Source organism: Thalia democratica, chromosome 3 (genome assembly GCF_965202585.1).
Source record: "Thalia democratica chromosome 3, ktThaDemo2.hap1.1, whole genome shotgun sequence".
Taxonomy (NCBI): Eukaryota; Metazoa; Chordata; class Thaliacea; order Salpida; family Salpidae; genus Thalia; species Thalia democratica.
In genome coordinates, this window is record NC_139167.1 from 42,218,003 (window position 1) to 42,245,474 (window position 27,472).

The 27,472-nt window shown below is 26.7% G+C and overlaps 1 protein-coding gene across 1 annotated transcript; it reads right to left on the reverse strand.

Annotated features, from left to right (window-relative positions):
* Positions 1-907: 907 nt before the first annotated feature.
* Positions 908-27,459, reverse strand: LOC145831977 (kinesin-like protein KIF3B). The gene is made up of 16 exons (XM_082939334.1): positions 27,263-27,459; positions 26,936-27,112; positions 24,875-25,069; positions 24,630-24,747; positions 23,558-23,678; positions 21,864-21,933; positions 17,957-18,066; positions 17,301-17,452; positions 16,875-16,990; positions 14,767-14,939; positions 12,944-13,168; positions 12,303-12,398; positions 12,007-12,146; positions 10,796-10,982; positions 2,344-2,435; positions 908-1,768 (listed from the first exon to the last, which is right to left on the reverse strand). Exons 1-16 carry the CDS (start codon positions 27,405-27,407, stop codon positions 1,666-1,668), a joined length of 2,220 nt encoding a protein of 739 aa, XP_082795460.1. The 5' UTR covers positions 27,408-27,459; the 3' UTR covers positions 908-1,665.
* Between the last annotated feature and the right edge of the window lie 13 nt (positions 27,460-27,472).

The following is a 27,472-nucleotide window of genomic DNA, read 5'->3' on the forward strand; positions in this document are numbered from 1 at the left end:
TGGTGCTTATTTTATCATAAAAGGTCTGAACGAAACAGGCTCGTAAATGTACAATAACAGTTTTTTAAATACCTACTTTATTAAAATTAACGACTATTCTAGTCGTTGTTTTTTAGTCGTAGTCAACTTAAGTCGTTGTACATAGAGTTATCCAGTGTTTAGGAAAGGACCTTTTTATAACCAAAATGAGCAAACTTTAAGTTTATGTTACATAAATTTATGTATTTATACAAATGTTTAAGCTTTTATATAGAAATATGCTATACTTATTTTAAAAAATTGGTTCAGCATTATCATGCGTAAATTTTACCATGTTAAAAGGTTTATAAAGCCGCTTTAAATCATGTAAAGAAGGTTATGGTCAAATTTATTTCTAATGTTGACAAACTCAACAAGTTTAAGTTATTTTTATTAAAAGTTTTTTGGACAGTATTTTCTAAACTTAATATCAGAAGTTTGTTCTGAATCAATGATATTTGCTTGAAAGCAAGGTATCTATTTTCAATACAAATTTTAATATAAATTTTGGTTCCCCTATTTAAAGAGTATACTACCGTAACTATTTTCAATGTAATAATTCATTTAAGTTCAGAAAACTAACTTTTAAATTATTTAGACTTAAAAATAGGCCTTTTTGTAAGCCTATTATATGTGCAAACTTAAGTGCTAATGTTATGTAGCTTACACTAAATAACATTATAAATTTTTTAAACTTGTGTTATTAAGAGTCTAGACTAGAGACATCGACTTATGTTGTTTATAATTTATTTTGTGCTTAGTTTGTAAGTTTTAGTGCTTAGATTTTTTTATCATTAACACTCATAAACATATACAAACATTTTAGTACAAATCAATAATTACTGATTTTATTTAAAAATTAAGACCGACAGGCTTATAATTTTATAAACTTTGATAAACACTCATAGACTATTTTCTTTGCGAAATAAAATCTAAATAAAAAGAATAAAAAGTTAGTTTAGAAACATCCAACTAGTTTTAACAGTATGAAATATTTTTAACAGGTTTTAGTTTAAAATATCAAAATGAGAATTTTCAATGGAAATTAAATTAATAAAACAACTAGGCTAACAAAATAGACTATAATAAAACAAGTTCTTTCACAGTTGTAGAAATAAATTATACATTTATAGTAACATAAATAAAAACAAAAGATTACCTGTTTCTGACTTAAAGTTTTATTAGTCAGACTGTGCTTTTACTATATACCAAGTATAGAGCACTTTGAAACAAATTTAATGAAACAACACACTATCTAAAAAAACAATTAGATTTTTTTGAGAAAAACTAAAAGCTTAAAAAAATTATTTGGTAGGCGAATGCATACTTACAGAAGTGGAACAACTTTAAGTTGCTTTGAATTGTAATTACTATTTAAATTATAATATTTTTACAAAGTTCAACATTTAAAAAGAAAACAAGATAAAAAACTATTATATTAGTTACATATTTTATCGTGTACACACGCTTTAAGACTTTAAAGGTTGAAATAAGTTTTTTAGAAATCAATCTAAATGCTAGTTAATAAAATTAAAACATCAAATTTTTAAATCATCTATTCGAATTTTTTTTTGTCACACAGTAAATCGAAGCATTATACTAAGTTTCATATGATTGTCACATCTGTTGATTTAAACTTTGCTGAAGTTATTTAGGAACAAGACCCCTAGATTCAGGATAAAAGTTTTTTGAAATTGAGTTTTGACCCTTTCGACCGTGCTTACTTGAGCGGGACCTCGCAAGTTTAGATCTAAAGTATTATAAATGCTCAAAATAAATCATTAAACGTTTTACATGCATTTTTCAAAATTTAGCTTGAAAAAGTTTTATATAATACCATACCAACTCAGTAATTTAAACGGAAAAAACTTTTCTAAGATTAAACTGTTTTGAACAAACTTAAGTTTGTTTATAAAATAAAAAACTTTCATACTACTTGTAGAAACTTAAACATTAAAACTGGTTTGTAATATAGTTCAGAATAAGTAAGAAAAATTAAACTGCATTAAATATTTTATTCAATTAGTTTAACTTATTTCTTACTACTTCTTACAGTTATAATACTAAACATAAAGTAACACCTTATATCTGTTTCTTATAAATTACTTTACTAATTAGATAATTAAATCAAACATCATAAAAATTTCTTTATTTGTCAAAAAGTCATTGAAGCCGCCTTTTTACAAAACCAAATTTTTTTTATAAAAAAATCATAAAACTTAATTGGTCAACCAGCGATTTAAAACACTAAACAGTAAACTTACATACCTAACTAGAAGCCGTACAATTTTTTTTACTAAATTTTATAACAAAACAAAAACGAACCTTGACGAAAAGTTCAAAGTTTTATTAACACCAATCGCATCAACGATTATGTCTTCCTCTTCGTTAAGAGCAGCTTCCAATGCAGCTTGCACCTTTACATAATCATAAATAGTTATTTAGTAGATTATGATTGGTTATTATTTATCAGTAGTAGCTACCAAAATAACAGTATTCTTTATTAACTAGATATAAATTATCATTTTCCACACCTAAAAATTTATATCGCTACTCGTTGTGTTAAAAAGGTAAATGAAATGTTTTATGGTCTACAAAACTGCTTGCAAGAATGAAAAAAGTACCTAGTTATGTAACCACAACTAATATTTATCGTTTTCGTTTATATTTCAGTGAAATAATTACTACGGCTAAGTATCATCTTAACTTTGTTAATTATGCGACTTTTTATGTTGCACTTATTACTACTAAAATATATGCTAACTACTTATTTGACAATTTAGCATTAAAAATAAAGCTTTAGTATTTAAATTTAAAAAAGTCAATGTCATCAGAGATATTTAAGCTGATAAATATATATTTATGTTGGAAATTAAAAAAAATAAAGTGAAAACTTTTTTTAAGATTCACTAAAATAAATTTGATCACCCTTGGACTTCTTATTAAAAAATAAAGTTGAAAAAAAAAGTTTTTTACTCTAGACCAGGGGTCGGCAAACTGCGGCCCGCGGGCCAAATGCGGCCCGCGAAGGGTAAATCTGCGGCCCGCGAGCACGTTATTTTTTTAAATGGAATGCGGCCCGCGAGCGAAATTTCTGCGGCCCGCGAGCTACTAAATGTGGCCCGCTGAGCAAAAATAAATTTTCGGAAATTTGGTTTAGATTGATTGATATCGTTTTAAGTCCCTGAATAACATTTTAAAACAACTAAAAGACTCTATTACTTTAACTTGAAAATGTTAAAAAGACAGATTAGCATTTGACAAGTGATCTTATGTCAGTTTCACAATAACTTTCTTATTGCATCTGTAAATTATTAGCTGAAAAAAGAAGTGCTTGGATGCAGTAGGTTATTTATGTAACATTTATTATTATTTATATAACAAACTAAACGCAAATGCTTTTTATGTAATGCACAGTAAATAACTAAAATTTCATTCTGTATAGTTCAGGTATTTTGTTTAAAATGTAATTAGTACCTAAATTTTTTTATAAATGTTTTATCACAGTAATTTATATCTAAGTATGCACATAAACATTTAAAATAGCATAATAATAAATAGGTTTATTTTATTTTCCATTTAATACATATTAAATTTTAGAAGGATTGTGTGCAATTTAAATTAATTACTATACACACCAATGTACACAGATATTTAGAACCATTTTTTAAACCATTTTTTTAAATACTTAAGTTAGATTAAGTGAAGTTTGATCATATATATAATTTTTTTTTCTACTTGAAAATTTTAGTGTTTACAAACACTTTTAAAACAGTATATATGCAGAAATAAAAATTTACTTCTTATTTAAATTGGTATGTATACAGTTTCATTTTTCAAACAAAAGTTTTTGGTAGATCGAATTTATTTTTTTGCTTTCCACCCTAATATATATATACTATTTTTTGTAACTTCTTATTTAAGATATATTATATTTAGTGATGGTAAAATTAATAAATTTAAAAGTTGTTAATCAAAATAGTTCAAATTCAATTAATTAAACAACTTAACTTTGCCACAATATTGGACTAAGTCAGTCATTGAATACTTTTTAAATTTCAGGCTAATTTAGACATTTTTTTAGTATTTAGCTTGAATTGCTTTTTTTGTTCTAAAATTTAAATCTAAGTTATCAGGCTAGTTTTTGGCACTTATTCAAAACTTTTTGCTTTGAAGAGTGGCAAACAAACTTATGATTTATGTTTTGTTATACTCACAGTTGTGGTTATGATTATAATATATTTTATGTTTTAAGTCTTGCAGCTGCTATACTTTGAAATATTATTTATATTAATTTATAAGTGTGAAAAATCAATGTTGACGTAATACCTTGAATTTGACAATTTGGCTACAAAAACCTGGAAATTGAGATTTAAAAAAAAGAGGTTTAAATGTTTTTTTTTAAAGCTACAGATGCAGATATGAACAATATTTTTTTTTCGTATGTGATTCAAATGATCCTTCCCTTCATTAATTTAATTATTAATTCTTTTGCCATTTTTTGCGTTGTTTGATAACTTGTGATACAACTTAATTTACAAAAAAAAACAACTTCAATCAAGATATTGCACGCAGAAAACTTTGATTGTAAATGTTCGTTAGACTTTAACTTAATTTTTTTTGTGTAAGTTTTTTAGAATCTAATTTTAATTTATAACTATTGAAGGTCAAAAAATTGTAGAAAAAAATTGTCTGATAAGTTTTAATTGCATCTAAAAAGTCAAAATCTGTTATTAGTTTAATGTTTCAAAGATTGTGTAAATTTTTATAGTTGTTTTCGTTTATCTGAAACTCCAAAAGTTTTGACTTTGTTTCAAGTGTCATTATATGGCACCACATTTCATAGATAATTTGTTTTTTTGTAGTACAAAGTTAAGTTGCTAAGACAAATGTTTTCAATTCAAACGGTATCTCTTTTTTAATAATTACATTTGCTTCTTTATAAATGCCTTGAAAATTAGTTCTGATCAGTCTGTAGTTACTAAAGATAATCATGCGCTTTGTTAAAACTGACGTAAGCATTTTTTCGTTTCTTGCAATAACTCCTAACCAACGTTTTTATATTTTTATAGTTCGTCTTATATTTCACATTTACTATTTTTAAATGCAAAATTTTTATTGAGATAAATTTTCATTTTTTCGTTATAAATATTTAAAAAACTTAAATACACATTCAAGCTGACTTATAAAATTTTTTTTTTTGTTTATATTTAATTTACTGTTAATAAACTTCGTTTTTTTTTTTGTAAACTTTGTTATAAACAGGGTTGCAAAAAAAAAATGCCTAGTTTTGAGTTTTGTGTACTCAGACTAAATTAAACCTGTTTAAGACATTGTTAAAAACTCAGGTCTGTGTGAAATTTATTTTTCAAGTACTTTTAGTAAATCTATTAATACTCATAATAGTTTCATGACTTTAGTGTAGTTTATTTATTGTAATTTATTCTAGGCTACGTACATTTTTTGTACTTTTTAATAATGATAATGTTTTAGTTAATTATTTAAGCTTGATTAACAGCAATTTTTAAGCTTTTTTAACTTTTAGTAAACTTAGACTGGTTTTATATAACTCAAACATTTTTGCTGTTAAAGTGACAACTATGTAAAAGACTAGTTAATTAGTAATAACGTATTTGAGCAATAATTATGTAAAAAAAATGTTTTAGGTTTCTTCAATACAAATAGGTTTTGTTAATTATTTAAGCTTGATTAACAGCAATTTTTAAGCTTTTTTAACTTTTAGTAAACTTAGACTGGTTTTATATAACTCAAACATTTTTGCTGTTAAAGTGACAACTATGTAAAAGACTAGTTAATTAGTAATAACGTATTTGAGCAATAATTATGTAAAAAAAATGTTTTAGGTTTCTTCAATACAAATAGGTTTTATTTTCATGTAAACTAATTTCTGAAGTTTTAAAAGAGTGCAAATTTTTAAAAACTAAAAATTTATTTTCAATAATTAACAATTTTTTATATGAAAAATTATCTGATAACATTAAAAACTTTATAAAAGTCACTCATAAAGTAATTCAAGCTTGGTTTTTATAAAAAGTTAAGTAAATACTAAGTTAAACTATTAACTGGAAAAAGTAGTACAGTTTAGTAGTAAGTTTGCTTATTAAGAATTAAGTATATTAGTCAATGTAAATCCTTTTTTTTTTTTTTAATAAATAGTCAATGTAAAAGTAAAAGCAAATCCAAATAATAAACTTAATAAAAGTTAACCAAAAAGTGTGATTAAAACTAAAACCAGAAGATTGTTTAAAAGTAACTAAAACTAAAACTGCGGCCCGCGAAGTTTTTTGAAACTTGAAATTTGGCCCGCGAGTACTAACTGCCTGCCGACCCCTGCTCTAGACCAAGTTTTCCCAAACTTTTTTTCATAAGGCCCCTTTTGAAGAAACTTAAAATTTGAATTTATTTTTCTGCTTATCATTAGAAAAAAACGTAATATGGATAGAATATTAAAAAAAAAGTTAATCTATAACATTTTACTAATTCTATAAGCTTCATCTTATTTTTTACAAATAATTTAGATCTTTTGAAAATTGTTGAATAAAAACTAAACAGAAGTATTTAACGTTTTAATCTACTAAAATATACAGATGACAGCAAACTAATTATTTTTAGATAAATTTAAAATATAGTTTAACTATATGACAAATAAAAATGCTTAAACTAAAAAATAAGCCACACTGATTTGGGTGGGTGTCAGAATGACACAGCGACAAAATGACACAGTGCGTCACTTTGGCACGGTGCGTCACTTCGACACGGAAGGTCACTTTGGCACGGCGACAAAATGACACGGTGCGTCACTTTGGCACAGCGACAAAATGACACGGTGCGTCACTCTGGCACGGTGCGTCACTTTGGCACAGCGACAAAATGACACGGTGCGTCACCTTGGCACGGTGTGTCACTTTGGCACGGAGGGTCACTTTTGCACGGCGACTAAATGACATGGTGCGTCACTTTGGCACAGCGACAAAATGACATGGTGCGTCACTTTGGCACAGAGGGTCACTTTGGCACAGCGACAAAGCGACACGGTGCGTCACTTTGGCACGGAGGGTCACTTTGGCACAGCGACAAAATGACATGGTGCGTCACTTAGGCACGGTGCGTCATTTTGGCACAGCGACAAAATGACACGGTGCGTCACTTTGGCACAGAGGGTCACTTTGGCACAGCGACAAAACGACACGGTGCGTCACTTTGGCACGGAGGGTCACTTTGGCACAGCGACAAAATGACACGGTGCGTCACTTTGGCACGGAGGGTCACTTTGGCACAGCGACAAAATGACATGGTGCGTCACTTAGGCACGGTGCGTCATTTTGGCACAGCGACAAAATGACACGGTGCGTCACTTTGGCACAGAGGGTCACTTTGGCACAGCGACAAAACGACACGGTGCGTCACTTTGGCACGGAGGGTCACTTTGGCACAGCGACAAAATGACACGGTGCGTCACTTTGGCACAGCGTCAAAATGACACGATACGTCACTTTGACACAGCGACTAAATGACACGGTGCGTCACGACAGCATGGATTAACAAACTTATATGCAAAACTAAACTTCTTCAGTATATAACTTGTAAATCGTAATATTTTGATAGTAATTAGTTAAACAAAAGATTTATTATACTTTTTCCAAACTATAGTAGCTTGATACATTTGAAACTATATATGTTACATTGCTTTAAAATTTAAGTCATAGTATAAAAACATAAATTTCTTAAGTTTGTTTTTTACGTTTCACGACTTTTCATATTTATGTAATGAATAAAATTTAGTATTTTTTATTGTTAAGTTTAATTAATTATTATCAGGAATTGTTTAAAAAAATAACTAAGATTTAAATTAATACAGAGTTATTTCGTAGTAAGAACAAGTCATGCGTGTTTTAACTGTAGTTTTTAAAAATACAGAGTTAAGCTGCTTTTGTAGTAACTAGCCATTTATATTAAATATGTATATATATTTATATTTAACAAAAGTTAATAAGTTAGGATGTTTACTTAAAACTCTGTATTGAAAATATATAATAAACTTGTCTGAAAGCAAATAATTAAAATAAACGGACCTGGAGCCTAAATTTATGAAAAAGTTAAAAATAGTATTATGAACAGTTGAGAGAAAATTAAGAGTCTGATGCAACCATTCATGCGCGTTTATATATTTATCACTTAAAAAAAAAATCACTAGAAGAGGTTATACATACAACATTGCTGCTGCAGCCTTCTAATTAAAGCTGCAGCCATTCTATTAAAGTTAATACTTTAAGTCTTTTATATTTTTACAAAACTTTTTAGTCTAAAATATAAAAAAATAAACTTAGAGTATGACAGATATTATAGTATTTTATTGCATATAAGGATTTAATTGGATTTATATTTAATACAAAATCAGTAAATAAATTTCATAATGATACAGTAAAAGCAGATTTTAATTTGCGTGTAAAACATTTCTTCTACTTTATATTATTGAGTTTTATTACAAAGTTTTAAAAAACTCGGTTTTGTCTTAACTCTGTTATGAAAATAATATTTAATTTTCTATTTTTAATCTTGCAACCTATTAAGTCGCCAAAATAGCTCAAGTATTAATTTTTTTAAGCATAAAAACGTAAAATAAGAACCGCATTAGAATTTAGAATTACAACAGCAGAAAAGTTGCTTTCGATAACGTCTGAGTTTTAGTTTATAAAACAAATTTTCCTCTGTATTTACATCTACTAGTTTATTGTTTTGATGTACTGAATGATTGATCTAAAATGAAGATTGTATTTTTTAAATCAGAATGTTGCTGAAGTTTAAATAATATGTTTATATGAGTTTTTATCTTTCTAGTCGTAAAATGGCAAGTCATTTTCTAATTTGTATTACTCGTTTCAAGTTCTAGTATTAAACTGTGTTTAAGATTTTCCATTCAAAAGTAATCAAAAATAAATTTTCGTTAATTTTGGCAGTCGTATTTTGTTAAAAAAATTGCTGCTTTTGCATCTTTGTGAACGTTGTTTGGTATAAACAACTAGTTGTTGTTTATTAAGCACAGCTTTTAAGCACACCTAATACCTTGCTATTGCTTAAAAACGAGCATGTTTTTTATAAGTACGACGATGAGAATAGAAGGTATAAACATTACGTGTTTCACTTTATTTTATGAAGTCACGATCAAAAATTCCTGCGGTCTTTGTTTTTAAAGTTAATCAATGTGATTGTTGCTGATTCTACAAAACCGGTTAGAAGACAGGAAACCGAAAAGTTTCCTAGAAAAATAAGATCGTTGTCCATACCAATGAAGATTGAAGTTTCACAACAAATCGTTCCCTCCCTTATTAACCACCGTGTCATTTTGTCGCTGTGCTAAAGTGACCCTCCGTGTCATTTTGTCGCTGCGCCAAAGTGACGCACCGTGTCATTTTGTCGCTGTGCCAAAGTGACCCTCCGTGCCAAAGTGACGCACCGTGTCGTTTTGTCGCTGTGCCAAAGTGACGCATCGTGTCGTTTTGTCGCTGTGCCAAAGTGACCCTCTGTGCCAAAGTGACGCACCGTGTCATTTTGTCGCCGTGCCAAAGTGACCCTCTGTGCCAAAGTGACGCACCGTGTCATTTTGTCGCCGTGCCAAAGTGACCCTCCGTGCCAAACTGACGCACTGTGCCAAGGTGACGCACCGTGTCATTTTGTCGCTGTGCCAAAGTGACGCACCGTGTCTATTTGACGTCCGTGTCATTTTGTCGCTGTGTCATTCTGACCCGCTCCCCACTGATTTAGTCAAACTAATCTACACAAACAAAAAATTTAAATTTAAGACCATAGGGGGGGGGTCAACTTTGTTTTTTACAACTTGATCTTATTTTGTAGAATTTAATCTGAGCTATCAGACACTTTTAACCGCTTAAAAAAACTCAAAGTAACTTTTGAGATATAAGCGATCAAAGAAAGGGCGTTCAATAGGTTCCTTTTGGAAGGCGAAAACTAAAAATGCGAAAAAAGACTATTTCACTAAAAATCTATCTCCTCCTTCATTTTTTGAGTAATCTTTCTCAAATTTTTAGAGAATGTGTATCATTAAACTTTAAAGAGATGTATTGTAGGATTTTTTTTAATTTTGAGTAAAAAAAAATTATTGTAAAAAAACTACCCTTTTTTTTAGTTTTTTGTGGATAAAATTTTTATTTTTCAAAATTTCAAAAATTCCAACATTCAGATTCTTCAAAATATTAAAAGGAACATTTCCTGAAAATTTGAAGTCTCTAGGTCAAAAAATGAAGGAGGAGATAGGTTTTTAGTGAATTTTCAAATTTCCGAGAAAATTGACCCCGAAAAATTTGCGGTCCATACGTTTGTATCGGAAACTTTTTACAAAAAATAAAATATCTCAAAAGTTAAATTATATTTTTGAATTCTATAAAAACAGGCTTGTAGTTTGTATTTAAAGCTTTCATATAAAATCCAAAGTTATTTTTTGTAAAAAAAAAAGTCGGACCCCCCCCTATGGCCTTAAGTGAAGACTTATGCTGTAGTTATAATTGACTAAAAAACGAAATCTTCCGTAAAAACGTTTTGAATATTTTCAAACACTTTAAAACTTGGATTTGTATTGTTTATAGATTATATTGAGTTTTATGTCTTTTTGATTTAAACTCTTTGGTTTAAAGTTTAGCATCTACAGACTTAAAATATAGCTATGTAAAAAGAAAGTTCTGTAAAAAACAAATACTGTCATAAGTATAATTGTTATCACTTTTATTTAAGATTAAACAACCTTTGGTGCAACGGCAGGGCCCATGTAATCTTTGGTAGTTCTCACCGGCATGTCGAGATCAACGACGAGTATATTTTCACCTCTATATCTCGGGTTGAAGCCTACAGCAGCCGCCATCCTAGCATATTGAGATACAGGTCGCAATGCTGATGCATGAGCACTTTGCGGTCGTTTCATGCGTGCTTGACTGGAACAATTTATATTTCACAGGTAAAACTAAATTTTTTTTTTTCAATCAGGATAGATAGTAATAAAACTTTGAATTTTAATAACTTTTATAAAAATATGTTTATAAAAATATGTTATTATCATACTAAGTTGTCTTAGTTTTCTTTACTTGAAATGAATGCTGTTGTATTTAACAAAAGCTAACTAGATGCTCTAACAATTATGCTATAAATGGTTACATGAAAATTCAAACTCGGACAACTCAAACTCCGACAATTCAAATTCTTGAAAAATATTTAAAAGACTATATCTCAATAAGTAATATAAGTTTGAAAAAAAAAATACACATATAGATCTTATTAATATCTACAAGCAACTTTTTTATTTTTTGCAAAATCTTAAATATGTTTCAAGATATTTTAAAATTACTAAAAATAATTATGTTTTTTACTTTATTTAAGCCATATCTCAAAAAATATTTAATGTTTTGCAAAAAGAAAAAAATGGCTTGTAGATATTAATAGGACCTAAGTATGTATTTTTTACATTTGACAAATATACATTACTTTTTTGGTAGTGGCCCTTTCATTTTTTTCTTTTGAATTTGAATTGTTGGAATTTGAATTGTCCGAATTTGAATAGTCGTGCACCCGCTATAAATGTTGTTAACTATTAAACAATTTTGTTGAATAAAATTTAGCTACAAAATATATTTTAACTCTTTTGTATATTTAGAGATAATTTTAACGCAGTGTTAAAATAAACTAAACTTTTAATTATTGCCAATTAAAATTCTAAATAAATACTATTTTTTAACTTAAATTGTACTTGTTATACACTTAGTTAACAAAACATTGTACTTAAGTATTTTAAAATATAAACAATACCTAAAAAAAAGCATTACCTAAACTAAACCGTAAATATTTTTTTTAAATCTAAAGATTAGTTGATTAACAGAATTAGATTTTAATACAAACAGATATCTAAATGATTATTTTTAAAACGATTTTAAGTAAAAATTTTTTTTACAACAAAAGTATTACTTCGATTTTAATGCAATCGGACGAATAGAATAACTTTCGCTTTCTTCATTGTAGATTAACCGTTCTTCTATTTTTCTCAAGTCATAAGTTGGTATAAAATTTTCGATTATTGTAGAATTTTTCTTAAATTCTTTAGTCATCTAAATGTAATAAGTAAATTATGACATCAATTCACTTAAACAACTTTACTTAAGTATAGTTCATATGGTATTAGGTATTTTTAAGCAACAAAAACTTTTTTTAATTATGTAATCCAAAAACTACATCATTCTTTCAAGTACAAACAAATAAAAAACCTCTAGTTGCATTAATTCAAGCTTTTCTCGCTCCTTTGTATTTTCTAATCTCATGTCATCAATTTCAGTTTTAGTTGCTAGCATTTTTGCATATATCTAGAATTATAAGATACTTACAGCAATAAACATATTTACCAGAATTAGCTATTACAATTTAATATTATACATACTAATGTTAAAGGCTGTATTAATAAAAAGTTTTTTTATAGTTGCAAAAAATTGCACACCTAAATATATTTATTATTCAAGTATTAAATAATAAATATTTAAACTAAAGACACACAAAAGAGTTAAACATCCTGATAATTTGAAAATAATCAGCATACATTGTACATTTGAACAAATTTTATTCTTCTTTTTTTTCAAACCTAATCTAAATATTCCTGCTGACTAAAAAATTCTTTCAACTTACAATAGAGTTTTAAGAGATCAGATATATAAACGATTTTTATTTCTAAAATATTTACAGTATACTAAGTGTTTAAAAAGCAGCTTAAAAACAGTCAGTTCAGTAAAAACAAATTTACAACCATAAAAAAAGATTGAATTAAAAATAAATCAATTACTTTTATGCTATTATAATCAAAACTAACAAGATGTTATTAAAATAAAAACTTATTGAAAATTTAAAAAAAAACAACCTTTTTAAGTTTTTTCGTTTTATCTTCGACTTCTTGTCTGAGGGAAGAATAAGTTTCGTGCACAACATTAGTAGATTCTTCTCTTTCTAGCAACTGTTGTTGCATTCTTCTTTCTAATTTCCTTTCTTCTGCTAACTGTCTTCTTTTTATTTCTAATTGTTTTTCTTGTTCACTTGTATGGTCTTGTATAGTTTTTCCTCCAACTAATAATTTGCTTTGCATGGCCTAGTAATTTCATAGTTATATGTAAAAACATGGACAATAGTAATTGAAAAAAAAAGACTTTGTTAATGTTACTATACTAGCTGTAATTGATTTAATCAAAGAATATCTAAAGATAATTAAAAAAAATTTAATGACTACAAAAACTGGTATGTGCTTTAATGTGAAAACGAAACATACTTGCAAGTTATCAATTTCGATCATAGATCATTTTGTATCAAATATAAAAAATTCAAGAAGTACTCATAAATTTATAAAAGCTTCACTCGATTATCAAAATTTATTTTTATAAGATTTGCAAAAAAAACTTAGTATATATAATCTAAATTACAAGTCTTCAGTATTTTGAAAAGCTGTGCACACTAAGTTAGTGGAAATAAAAACGTTGTACGCACACTATATTATAAGACGTAATTGAAATTATTGAAAGCAGTATATTTTCAAGTTTTATTGTCTTAATATATAACTAACGTGTTTAGAACCATCATTAATATATGTTATAACTAGCGTTTACGAAAAAAAAAATTAAAAAAGTCATTTAAAAAATATTTTTTCATCATACAAAAGTTTCTGAGTAATGGTAGTACCAATGCACAGTAGTGTGTACAAGTGCACGCAGTGAAAACCACTAGTCTAAATAATTAGTACTAATAACATAAATACCACTAAAAAATGGTATATAAATTTAAAAACCAAGCAAAACATAAATAGCAGTTTTATACACATTCTTGATTACCAAAATCTCATTTAATGTACATGCTGGCTTAACAGTAATACGTAATAACATAATAAATTAATTATGACAATTTTTGTTGGATAAGCACGTTTGTTAATGTAAAATATAATCTTAAATGACATTTGTTTTATTTTTGCGATATGTATATATATATATATATATAATAAGGTTATTGTTCAAACTTGAACACCTTCTACAGAGCCCACTTGAAGGGCTTTTTAATAATTTATTGGTATATATGTTTCATAAGACTAGACGCCTTAATCATCAGCTCGTTAAATTTAAAATAAAAAGCACTTTACTGAACATAGATGCAAAAGTTTTACAAAAAAAAACAAAAAACAATATGACGTAATATTGTGCATTACATAAATTCAGTACAAAAATCGATCTACCATCTAACTTTCAAACAACTAAAATTAACAAAAACAACAGTTAAGTGACTATAAAATACTTCAAAATTTATTGTATTTTTCCTCTTATTTCATACTGTTTTTTGTTTTTTTGTATAACTTTTGCATCTAATTTAACTGGCTGATAATTAAGGCGTCTAGTCTTATGAAACATATATACCAGTATTTTTAAAATCTTACTTTTACAATGAATTATTTAAAAGCCCTTCTAGTGGGCTCAGTAGAAGGTGTTCAAGTTTAAACAATAACCTTATTATATATATATCATACCAACACCTCACAAAAGACTTATAAAGTTATTGTTTTAAAGACAACATTTATTGAAACACCCTTATATTTTTTTTAACTTAATAGGTTTCAATATTTTTCTATGCTACTACTTTATGCACTAATATACTCATAAAAATACTACTTTAAATGGCTATGTGAAATTTACTTGTTAAAAGTTTAACCTTAATTTTAGCTGCAAGTTCTTTTTTTTTAGCCTCTTCTTTTTTAAGTTGTAGAAGTTTATTTTCCTTTTCAAGAAGAAGCTTTTCCTTTTCTTCTTGTGCAATATTTTTGTCTTGCAAAATTCTATTTTTGTCCTCTTCCAAACGTACACGCTGATTTTCTGAGATTTCATCTGTTATTTACAACTATTAGTACAAAAAATATATTATTTTAAAAATATTAATATCTTATTTAATAATTCATTTAAACTACTTATATTAGAATTGTTTAAACAAGTTATTTCATCAGCCTAACTTATTTATATCTTAGATTGTTTTGTATACTACAGATGCCTAATTTGCATGTGTTCAATTAATTTATACTTTTCTATTGTACATTTTCACAAGCGTAAAGATTTTAAACTAGTTAATTATCAAATCCCTATTGTTATATCCATTTTGTTTTTAAGCCTCAAAAATGTCTTACATCTGCCTTATTTAAAGTATAATTGTTTATGACATTAGTTTTTAACTCCACACCAAGGTTTCCCAAACTTCTAAAAATAGTCGCCCCTTTTTAAGGAAACTATAAATGTTGCCCCCATTACAAACCCAAGAATATTTAGTGTAAGTTTATATCTCTCGTATATTGAACCAATAACTTTTTTTTACTCTTCATTACAAACACTAGAAAATCTAGTGTAAGTTATTTGTTGCCGCCTTACTAGTTACCGTCACCAATTTTATTTAATCTTTTCTATACTAAGAAATCCCAGAATATAGTGCAGTGGTGTTTACGGTAATTGAAATCTCTGAACTCTAGCTTAAAACTGCCTTTTTTCTCTTCATCACAAACCTCAAAATTCCCAGTGTAAGTTGGTCGTCTTACTAGTTATCGTCACCCTTTTCTCCCATATACTAGTTTTTGTCATCCGACTTACTGAAATCACCCAAAAGGACGACATAAATTCTCTACATTTACTGCAAAAATAATATAACTATTTCTCAACTTTTAATTTTATAAGAAATTTTTCAGAAAAAAAAAATTAGTAGACTTTATCATCCATCTAATGTTGCTATGCTACACTCTGGTTGATTTATGTGACTATTACACTAGTTCGGGAAATCGTATTTCAGCTTTGTTATTAGATGATTGCTTAAGAAATAGCAAAGTAAGTTGTAACAGTATTATTTTATTGAGTTTAATAATGTCGAACCCAATAATACTAAAACTTTTAGTCTCCTAACCCTGTCATATGACCTAACCCTGAACTTACTTATTTATTTCTTACACTCAACTCCTTATGTTTTTCAATGCTATATTTATATGTTTCATTTTGCACATTTACTCTTTTGATATTTAAAGCCAATAAAGTAACATTTTGAGTTGCAAAATAAGACACAATATTTCTTAATTTGTACTTAATTTAATTCAGGTTTACTTTGTACTTAATTTAATGTGGATTGGCTTAATGTATCGATTAAATTATCTTGTATTTAAACCCAAAATGCATAAGATTTTTTAAGTTATTTTTTTTAGTAAATAATACTCCTAATCTTGAGACTAAAGATTGGTAAAATAAAATTTATTTCTAGTAATTTGTTTTACATTACACTATACTGACTTTTTAGATATACTCATACTTTGTGATTAAACCATATTTTCATATTTAATATTTTGAATTAGATTATTAAAACAACTGTTTTTGCAAATACTTAATTAGACTGAAAACATTTTGTTTTCCATAAAATATTAACAACTCTACAGAAATTTTCTACAGAGTTCAAAAAAAGAATACAAAAATTGTGTACAATGTGTATTTGTGTAAAGTATATATATTATAAACTTACGTTTATAGTAAAAAAAAAAGTGAAAATGTATCTAAAACAAGTTTTCTAAAATAAAACTTGATCTGAATCTTTATACCAAATACTTTTACTACAACACAGATTTAAAAAAAATATTTTAGAAGAAACTTTGTCTTAAATAAACACCGCCTTTTTTCCTTTAAAACTAAAAATTTGTTATATATGAGCGAGTTAACTATTTTTAATCTATAAACTGAGGAAAATTTCATTATTGCGTTAGAACAATTATTTTTAAGCTTACTATAAGAACGTAGACAAACCTTCTTCATCTATTTCCTCATCACTTTCTTCCGTATTTGACATATTTTTTGTTTTCTTTTTTGATTTTCTCCCACTTGTAGAAGCTTTACCTCGTTTTTCCAAACTCATCTTAAGCCTAATAAGATTATATACACAATAGTATAACGTTTAAACCTCTAAATATTTTTACTAACTTATATAGTAACAAAACAATTCAAGTTAAAAAAATACATAAAGTAAAAGTAGAATCATTTAAATTATTGAGATAATATTTTAAATTAGTTGAAAATATTTTTTTAGATACTTTAAATAATATAAGTATTTAAAAAAGTTTAAATCAGTTAAGTGCAGAAATATTCATTTAAGTGTAGAAAAATAAAATTTAAATTTTCAGATAAAGTTTTATTCACTAATTAGATCTATTTATAGTAAACGTAAAATTTTACTTGGCTATTTCTTCTTGAAACTCTCTTAGTAGAGCATCTTTCGGATCTTCATTAATCTTTGGTTTATTTTTTATGTTTTTTGCACGATTCGCATAGCGCAGTGTCGTTAGCGTTTCATCAAAGTTATAGCTGGCTGGTCCTATGTTTGCCACCTATAAAAAATAAGTACCAAACATGTACAAGTTTAGCTAAAATTGTGCAAGTGTTAGTTCATTTTAGCTTCGTAGCTTAGTACGTTTCTAAAAATATACAACAACCTGTTATTTAAAATCAGTGCTCACAAACTCTATTTTTTACTTTAAAGTTAAATTATCTTATAACATATAAACTGTGCAGGTTTAAAACTTTGCTGATCTTAAAAAAAAATTGAAGTTATTTAATCATTTTTAAAACATATACTAAAAGTCTTGAAACCTTAATTAACTAAAACAATACAAAAGATTGACGTTTTTGTGATATGCAAACTAATCAATTGATCGCTACAATCTCGTAATAAGAGTTTAAAATTAAAAAAATTTCAAATTTTACAATAAAAATGGAACAATTATACATTCATTCGGCTACAACTACTAGTTTAACTCTAATTAGTTAAATATTTAAATAAGCTATTTTTAATCAAATGACCAAAAAATTTAGTCATAGTCAGTTCAACATACCATTACAGTTTTAGCGTTACCACCTAGTGAATCTTCTAACAATCGTGTTAATTTTGAGTCACGATATGGAATATGACCTGTACCACCAACCAATGCCGAAATAACATTTCCTAGAAGTAATGTTAAACTATATTTATTGCTCGAATTTTTAAGCTAGTTATCATGCTAAATTAAGAAGAAAAAAACTTCAATTTCGTTTTACAACTAAGTTTTTGCATGATTTATAAGAAACAATATGTTTATAGTGTTTTAAAACTACTATAACTCTAACAATTTTATTTTATAGTAAAAATCCTTAAAAGTTAAAATTGATGAAAGAATGCATATCCTTTCATATAAAAAAATTCATGATAATTGAGGCCTTTCACTTTTTTTTGTTTAGCTTTAATTTTAAACAGATTCAAAAAAATTTTAAAGTACTATAGCCTTTTCACTGTTTACATTAACCTCAGCAATGTTTGTTATAAAATACAATAATTTTGTAGCTTTTTTTAATAATTGAGACCTGACAAAAGTTGTATGTACAACACATTTATTAAAAAGTTGCATGATTTTTTTACCTGTAAAGTTTTTTTTTTATTGCAATTATAGCTTAGAATTTACAAACAATATAAACAAACATCAAAAATATAATTTTAATATTAATTTATACGCATATAAATAAAAAATATATATTTATGAGAATTAACACATTTCAAATATCTATCAATCACACTTTGGCATACTATAGTTCAGGGGTTGGCAAACTACTGCGGCCCGCAGGCTAAAATAGGCCCTCAAATTCAAAGTCTGCGGCCTGTGAGGTACTTATCAGTTAAAAATATACCTTTTTAAATAATAAAAAGATAAGTTTTTGCGGTAAAACCTTCAAATAAGGCTATTAGTTTAATGATTACTCTTTACTTGTTTATTTTATAACATTTTTTTAAAGGGTGTTTTTATAATACTTACTACAATCGTTTTTTTGAACAATTATCACCCACAAAGATTTTTTTCTATAGATTTAAGGCCATAGGGGTCCAACATTTTTTTAACTAAAATTAGCTTTGGCTTTTATATGAAAGCTTAAAGTACAAACTATAAGCCAGTTTTTATAGAATTCAAAAACACATTTAACTTTTAAGATATTTAATTTTTTGTAAAATTTTTTCAATATAAACGTATGGACCGCAAATTTTTCGGGGTCAATTTTCTTGGAAATTTTAAAATTCACTAAAAATCTATCTCCTCCTTCATTTTTCAAGCAATCTTCTTAAAAATTTCAGGAAACGTTCCTTATAATAAAAGAAAAAAAAATACCTTAGAATTTTAGTAATTTAAAAAAATAAAAATTTTATCACAAAAATAAAAAAAAAAGTGTTTTTTTTTTTCAAAAAAAACATACTTTTACAAAAAAAATTTTTGATTCCAAAGTAACGTTTTTTTGTTATTATATAAAGATTAGACTGTGAAAGTTTGAAGAAGATTGCTTGAAAAATGTAGGAGAAGATAGATTTTAAATGAAATAGTCCTTTTTCGCTGTTTTAGTTTTCCCTTCCCATAGGGAACCTATTATGCAGCCTGACTTTGACTGGTCATATCTCAAAAAATAATTTGAACGTTTTAAGATAATAAAAAGCATCTTGAAGCTTAGAAAAAACTCTGTAAAATAAGATCAACTTGTAAAAAACATGGTTTACCCCCCCCCCCCCTATGGCCTTAAAAAGGCTGCTGACTCTTGTCATAGTTATTTTTAACGCTAACTCACTGATTGCTAGTAAAAGTTTTAGATTGCCTCTTGAAAAACAAGCAAACCACTGTTAATATGACCTTTTATGCTAATTATCCTAACATTGTGTGGTGGTAAACTCCTTTAAATATGGTATCTGTTAAATTGTACTCCATTTATGAGATAATTAAATGGATATTAGGACAAGGTAATTCAGAGTTGAGTAAAGCTAGAGGTATCGAGGACCAAACAGTCTGACTATCTCAGGCCATGACGGATGATTAAAAGAACAAAAGATATCAGTAATGGCACTTTTCAAAGGTATTCGACACTATCTGAGGAGAAAGACCTTTCACATAACTGATAGGAAAATAAATAGCCATTAAGTATTTATGTAGCTATCTTCATTCACAATAAAACTACAAGCAATAGTAAGTTTTAATAGGATCAAGATCCGCAGTCATAAGTCAAGTTATGTATTTAACAGATGTCCTAGCATAGTATTATTGGCTACGTGTCCTTTAAAATTTTCAGCTTAAACGAGTACCCCGAAATTTAGGAGAAGAACAAGCTAGACCTAAAAAGAGAAAAAAACTCACAGTAAAGCTGAAGGACGCCAACCAGCTAATGCCCACTTAATTACTCAAGTAATAACTCCAATATATGGCGACGAAGTTTCAATCTTAACCACAGCTAAATCACTTACTCAAGCTGAAAGATGCCTACAAAACGCTGTAAGCAAAGTGGGTAACTAGAATAGTATAATGAAACTTGAATTTAGAGGGTAATATGGCGAAAAGACCTTCTATAATCCGTCTAGTTGAGTTAAACTGCAAATTTCTAAAAAAACTTTAATCAAGGTTGTCAAAATTTTTTTTATTTTTACTTAAGCTTCTTGATTTTTTCAAGAATTTTAATATTACAAGTTTTTTGTCCATTTTTGGTATAGAAATAAATTTAAGGAAAAAACTGTCTTAAACAGTATAAAACTATTGAAAAGCTAAAAAAAGTATTGAATATTGTTATGCTACTTGAAATATGTTTTATAGGTAAAAAAAAAGAAATGATATAAAAAAAAGGAAGTGATATAATTTTTGTATCTCACCTAAATTTCATTATTTTACTAATGATAGTTGTTTAAAATTTCAGGTTTTTCCGCGTATTTTATTGATTTTTGTTCAAACTTCCAGATTATTCTGTTTTTTTTTTGCCAAAATTGTCAAATTCAAGGTTTTCGGAGGTTTTATGGCAATCCTGTTTAGTAGATAATAGTAGTAACAACCCTATCCCTAAAGTTCTTGACGAAATCTTTAACTAACTGTCCTTTAGGCCACACGTTGAGAAAATATGATAAAAAAAAATTTATCTAAGGCAGTTTAAGATAGATCAAAAAAAAAAATTGTAAATATGCTTGTGGTTTTCTTAAGCTTCTAGTGAATAGCAGCCATTGATTAACAACAATCTGATAGAAACTATATCGAGTGCAGAACAAAAGACTTGCACTGATATTTTTATATTTAAAAGAAAACAAAAATTTAAGAATCTAATCATAGTCTTTACAATGTATATTTGGACCATCTTTAATAGTGGCTAAAAGTAAATCATTCAAGGGTATAACATGAACTAGCATAAGTTTAGTTAGGGCTTTGACAAACCTAGGGTGAAGCATTATAGTTTGTGAAGAATTAGATCCTTTGGTAAATGGCAGATGATATCAGCAGTAACATCGAAAATAAATTATAACCGACCTAATTAAAAACTTCTTAAAAGTTGATGGGCACTTTTAAAATTTTGCTTAGCTTTGAAACTATATAAGACAGTTAAATACGTTAAATGAACTATTGCGAAAAAATATATATTTTATCAATCAAGAAATTTTTTGATTTACAAAATCAAAATTGAAAAAAACAGAAAATTAAAATTTTATATAAATTATACAACGTTCTCTTAATTACATACGTATAATACAAACTATATAATGTAAGTTTGTACATTTGAACTTTAACAACTTTATTACTTAAATAAGCACTGTTTTTTAAGTTTATAGGCATTCCAAAACTGAACTACTATAAAAGTTTTTATTCTATTAAAAACTGGTTGTTTTAAAATTTTCTAGTTTAACTAGTTCATGACAATATCAAAGATTACAAGGTTAATTAGACTTATGTAGTCCATTATACTCAACATCATATAACTTACCTAGTGCAGACAAAGACAGGTTTATTTTTGTGGCTTCTTTCAAACGTTCTCCTGTGGCTCCAGTTTTACTCTAAAAAAAATATAAGTAATAGTAATTTATTTCAGTTTTTAAGTACTGTAAAAAAAAACAAAGACATAAGAAATAATTTTAAAGTATATGAATTGGTCAAAAGGTTAGATTTACAGAAAAATCGATGATTTATTTGTATGCTTATTTTGTTAGTATTTATAACTCAACTTCAGTTAAACATTAAAATATGTAACAATTTAAGTAAATTAAAATAATAATTATAAATTAAACAACAGGTCGTCAAACTTTGGGGCCATGACATGCTTTTTAGCTAAAGATAAAACGAATGCAATAAAGAAGCAATTTCATGCTTTTTGTTATAAAATTTTTCAACTATGTTCTCTATTTTCTTTTGAGCAAACTGATGCCTTGCTTATTTTTTGTTTTTTTAATTACAGAATTGGTACAACATAATTTCGATTTCCTTTAAAGTAAATTTTTATAAATATACTATGGCCCGCAAAGGACTTTTTCCTTTTAATACGGCCCATATTGTTGAAGAATAATTCCTCATTAATTTAAATATTTAAATAACTATAAAGATCTAATACAAAAGCAAGTATAAAAAAGCTACAACTATTTTTATCTTCCATTTTTTAACCCTTTACCTTTTAAAAACTGTCAATTTATCTTATTTAAGTTTAGTTTAAATTCGAAAAAGTATATTGTTTTACTAGTTAGAATTTTTTGTCAATTATTTATAAGCGTTTTCATCGTCAGTCTGCTAGCAAATTTAAAAAGCTATTTAAAACTTTTTTTTGAACTTAAAATAATGAAAATTCAGAATACACTCTTTTTTTTTACCTAAAAAAATCAAAATTGGACTGTTAACTACATTAAAAAACAAAAATTGAAGATAAAGGTATAAAACTTATAGAACTGTTAAAATATTGAAAAATAATAACGCTTTATTAAATATTGTTTTGATATTGGCTAAATTTTACATTCAACTAGCTTTTAAAATTTTTAAATAATTAATTTTTAAGTTTGCAGGTTATAGGGAGCTAAGGCTTTTTTTACATTTTTGTCTAAGTTTACAAATGTTTATTTCAGCTAATATATTTTTTAAGCCTTAACTACTTTAAAGATTTTATTTTGAGAAAAAAGATCTTAGTTGTACATTTTAATATTCTAATGACTTTCACGTTTAACCAACGGTTTTAACCTTGATCAATTTAATCCTTAAAAAATAACTGTAGAGTTTTAAATTTTCGTTTAGTTATTAGATTTATAAAAATAAAAATACTAGTTTCTATTTTAACTACTTTTGTCATGAGTTTTATGATATAACTTTTCTACAATATTTTTTAATCAAGATTAGAAAAATCCCTGACAGCTTTAGATCCCTAGGGTACATAAGAGAGGTAAGAATATTAGTAAATGATTTAATTTTAAAAAAATATCAATGAAAAAAGTACCGCTAATCAATTATATAACATTTTTTTAATAACTATCTCAATTTTAGATAAAAAAATATCTGTAAAAAAAACTCCTAGTTCAAACTTAAAGTTTTCATAAAAATTTCAACGTTGCTTTTTATTTTAAAAATAACTGGAGCCTCGCAGCTACTATTACCTAAACAAACAAAAAATTATATATTGTTTAAACTATTAGAAAAACTTACCTGTCTTTCACTCCCAGCTAAATCAACAAGATTGAGTTTACCGACTCTGATATGATTTTTACCATCTAATCCATCTTCACTGCATTCAACAGTAATTACAAATATTGCGTGTGAGCGGGAGCTACAAAAAATATAATAAAGACATTTTTTAACCATAAAACTTTTAATTAGTACCAAGAATAGTAATGTTTTTATCAAAAAAAAAATCTAGTTAAAAGCAGAAAAACTAAATCAAACTTATTTATTAAAAATACTTTGTTTAAAATTAAGCTTTGGTTTTAGTAGCCAAGTACTATTTGTGAAAAACATAAGAATTTAAATTTTCAGTCAAAAAACTTCAATGTTTTCAGTTCTAAAAGTCAAAAATTTTATGGAATAATTATAGATTTATAACTCATAAAACAAATTCAAAAACTAAGTTTCAGTCATTTTAAAATTTTGAGATAAGTTTATGACAATAAATTACTTTACTACTGCCCATAAGTTTTATAACAATTATTTGAAATATACCTAAGTTTTACAGAAATACAGATTAACAAGACATATTTATACAAGGCAACCATAAATGTATATGTACACTTATAAAAGCTTTCAATAAAGATAAAAATTATCTTAAGAGTAAAAACACATATACTATTTTAGGAAGGTCTTTATTTGTTTTTTAGAAACCATTTGAAACTTAGTATAAATAAATTAAAAGCACTTGTTCCGTTTGTTTTATACAAAGCTTTTTGTCATAGACTTTATGATCTGTCTAAATAATAAAGTAAAAAATGATTTATTTTAATCACATGCTAAGTTAAAAGTTTTTAAAAATTGTTTAAACTAATATGACATATTTAATAATTATTTAAATAAAATACTAAACTTAAGCATGATTACAGATTAGAAAGGAAAAGGAAAAATATGCTAACTAGCAAATAGCCTATAGGGTTGCTTTACCAATTAATGCAATTTGAGTGTTTTCAAAAATTAAAATATCACAAATTTTCTATTACTCATAAAGTTTTTTGTAAAATGAAAACTTTGAAAAAGTTAGTATTTAACAATAAAACAATTCAAAGCATTTAACCTGTGTTCATTCATGTTGGTAGCACCGACGCTTCTGTTTTGGTTGCCAACATTCATAACATGCTCAATTTCTTTTACTGATTTCGTTACAAAGGACAACAAGTCTTTTATATAAACCCCTAAAAACAAAAAACTGTAGTTAGTAAATATTTGATAAAATTTTAAGTTTAGTAAGTCAAAAAAATAATAAATTGCTTATAAAGAAAACTTAAGATATTTTCAGCAGTCTTAGGAATATATTATTACCTGTATCTGGTCTTTCTCTAAGCTCAAGTCGCTTATTTTGATCTTTTGAAAGCAAATCTCGAATTTTTTCTTGGTAAATTTCAAGATATGAAGCCCGAACTAAATACTGTTGATCAGTGGTACGAGCAATGTGTTTGTAAATATGTTCAAAAGATCTTGGAATTGCTCCTCTTAAACTGGGGTCAGACTTTATGCCTGTGAAAATAATGTATTAGCTTCATTAATATGTAGCAAATGAAAAACAAAGAAAATAACTTAAATGTTTTAATATAGTTTTCTAAATTACTATAAAAAAAAACTTTTGTTTTGAGGCCATAGGGGAGTAAACCTCTTATTTTACACAATGATCTTATTTTAAAGGTATTTAACTTAATTAGCATGCTTTTTATGACCTTGTACCAAAGTTAAGAAAATGCAAAAAAAGACTATTTCATTAGAAATTTATCTTCTTCTACAGTTTTTAAGCAATCATTCTGAAACTTTTTCAGTTTGACCTTAATTTAAAAAATAAACATTTCTACTGTAGGATTTTTTTATAATTCTGCTTTTTCTTTAATTGAGACAGTAGGATTTTTTTTTCTATTAATGCAAGAAACATTTCTGGAAAATTTAAGGTTAATTGACCAAAAAATGAAGGAAAAGATAATTTTTAGTTGTATTTTCAAAATTCCAAGAAAATTTAGCAATGCCTTCTCCTTCATACGTATCAGAAACCTTTTACACAACTGACAATATCTAAAAAATTAGTTATAATTTTTCATTCTGTGAAGAGTATCTTATAGCAGTCCTTCTGAAATGGGGTTCTGCAACGCCTTTCGAAATTTAAAAAAGAACATTTATTTAATTAAACATTTTATGTAAAATTAAAATTAGGGGTTCCGCGGAAAAGTTACCGCCTCTTTTATAGTCAATTATCCATTTACTCATTCCCACCTTACTAATTAACAACACTGATGGCCAAAACAGCAAATCCAACTTTAGGAAACCCTGCACTATAATCAAGAATTTGATTTGAATTGGAAAAAGGCATATATAATTTTATTTTTAAAACAAAAATTAGATATACTAACTACATTTTATTTTAAACACTTTTTATAGAATAGGGGTGGAGATCATACGGCCTGCTGGCAAAATCCAGACATTAATTTTAAATGATAAAAGTTTAAACTTTACAATGGAATTTTCTAAATATGTTTCAAATAAAAAATTTATAAATATGTGGAGAGATTGTAGTGCTAATTCAACAATAACTTTTTTTTATTTAGTTGTTTTTTGACAAAGAGTTTCAAAAGTATAAATTTATTGAAACTCCATAAATCTAGATTATGTCAAAAAATGGGTTGTCAGTTTTTGAAGCAAAAACTTAGCCTAAATCATACAAATTTACGGGTCAAACTTATAAAGTAATGATAAATAAATTTTAAAGAAGTGGGAGCTGCAAGGTATACATTTTAATCGGTAAATAACATCAATACTAAAAAGCTTTTCCCAAAGGGGACCATAAGGGTGGAGGGGTTGACTAGTAAAGGGGCTATAGGGGAGTTATATACCCATAGTTTGAAACTTACACTAGACATTCTGAAGTCAGAAGAAAAAGGTTATAAGCTTATTTAAATATAAAACTTATGAGTTCTTATTGGAGGGGGCATTGTTTTTTAAATTTTTCAAAAGGGGCTTTATTTCATAAATATGTTATGGAGAATATTGGGAAACCCAAAAAAATTAGAGTACAGCTTTAAAAATTTAAGTTTTCAAAATAATATGCAACTTTATAACAATTTCAGTTAAAAAATAATATTAAGTGTTACAAAAAAGTTTAAACCAGCCTACGTTAGTGTCTACTCTGAAAATTATAATTTAAATATGTTTTAAAGTAATAAAACTAAAAATTCAAGAACTTGTGGCAAACAAAACAATAATTTTTCTCTAAGTATAATAACAGTAAAACAACTTTTTATTAATATTTGCAACTGAATTATATAAATTAAAAAATATATAAAGTAGTGTGTAATATCTTATACTTTTTATAAACTTTCTTCTACTAATTAATAAAAACCTTACCTTCCATAGTAAAAGTTTTACCAGTTCCAGTTTGTCCATATGCAAAAATAGTCCCATTAAAACCACTAAGAACAGAGTCTAGCAAGTTCTGAAAAGTTTCTTCAAAAATATCACTTTGGGTTGAGTTCCAATCATAAATTGAGTCAAAAGTAAATTGCCTTGGAGGTTCAGTTACACCTAATAAAATACAATAGTTATAATAAATGTATTTTAAAAATAGTAGTTAATTTTATTTTACAAAAATAACAAACCAATGTTTTAAAAAAACTTAATGAGTAAAACAAAACTTTTAAAGTTAGCAAATGTCTTTTTTTAAACACATCTAACTTTTTGGGTTTCTTATTTCAACTTGTCCCATTTTAACATTCATTTTTACTATACTCTCATAGTTTTCAGAAACTTCTTTTTCATTCAAAGGTCTACATCGTACTACGACTTTAACACTTTCAGATTTTTTGCTTTTGGTTGTCATTAGCTTTTTTAAGTTATAAATATTATCAGTACTTTTACTTTGGTTTAAATAGCTTTAGCTATTGT

Bases quoted from the DNA above. Each gene is read 5' to 3' on its own strand.
- LOC145831977 (XM_082939334.1), bottom strand. From the start codon at position 27,407: ATGACAACCAAAAGCAAAAAATCTGAAAGTGTTAAAGTCGTAGTACGA. The intron at 13,169-14,766 runs GTTAAACTTTTA...TGAAATTACTAG, and splicing joins AACTTGCAGCTAAAATTAAG to GCCATGCAAAGCAAATTATT. The intron at 12,399-12,943 runs GTTGTTTTTTTT...TTATAATTCTAG, and splicing joins AAACGAAAAAACTTAAAAAG to ATATATGCAAAAATGCTAGC.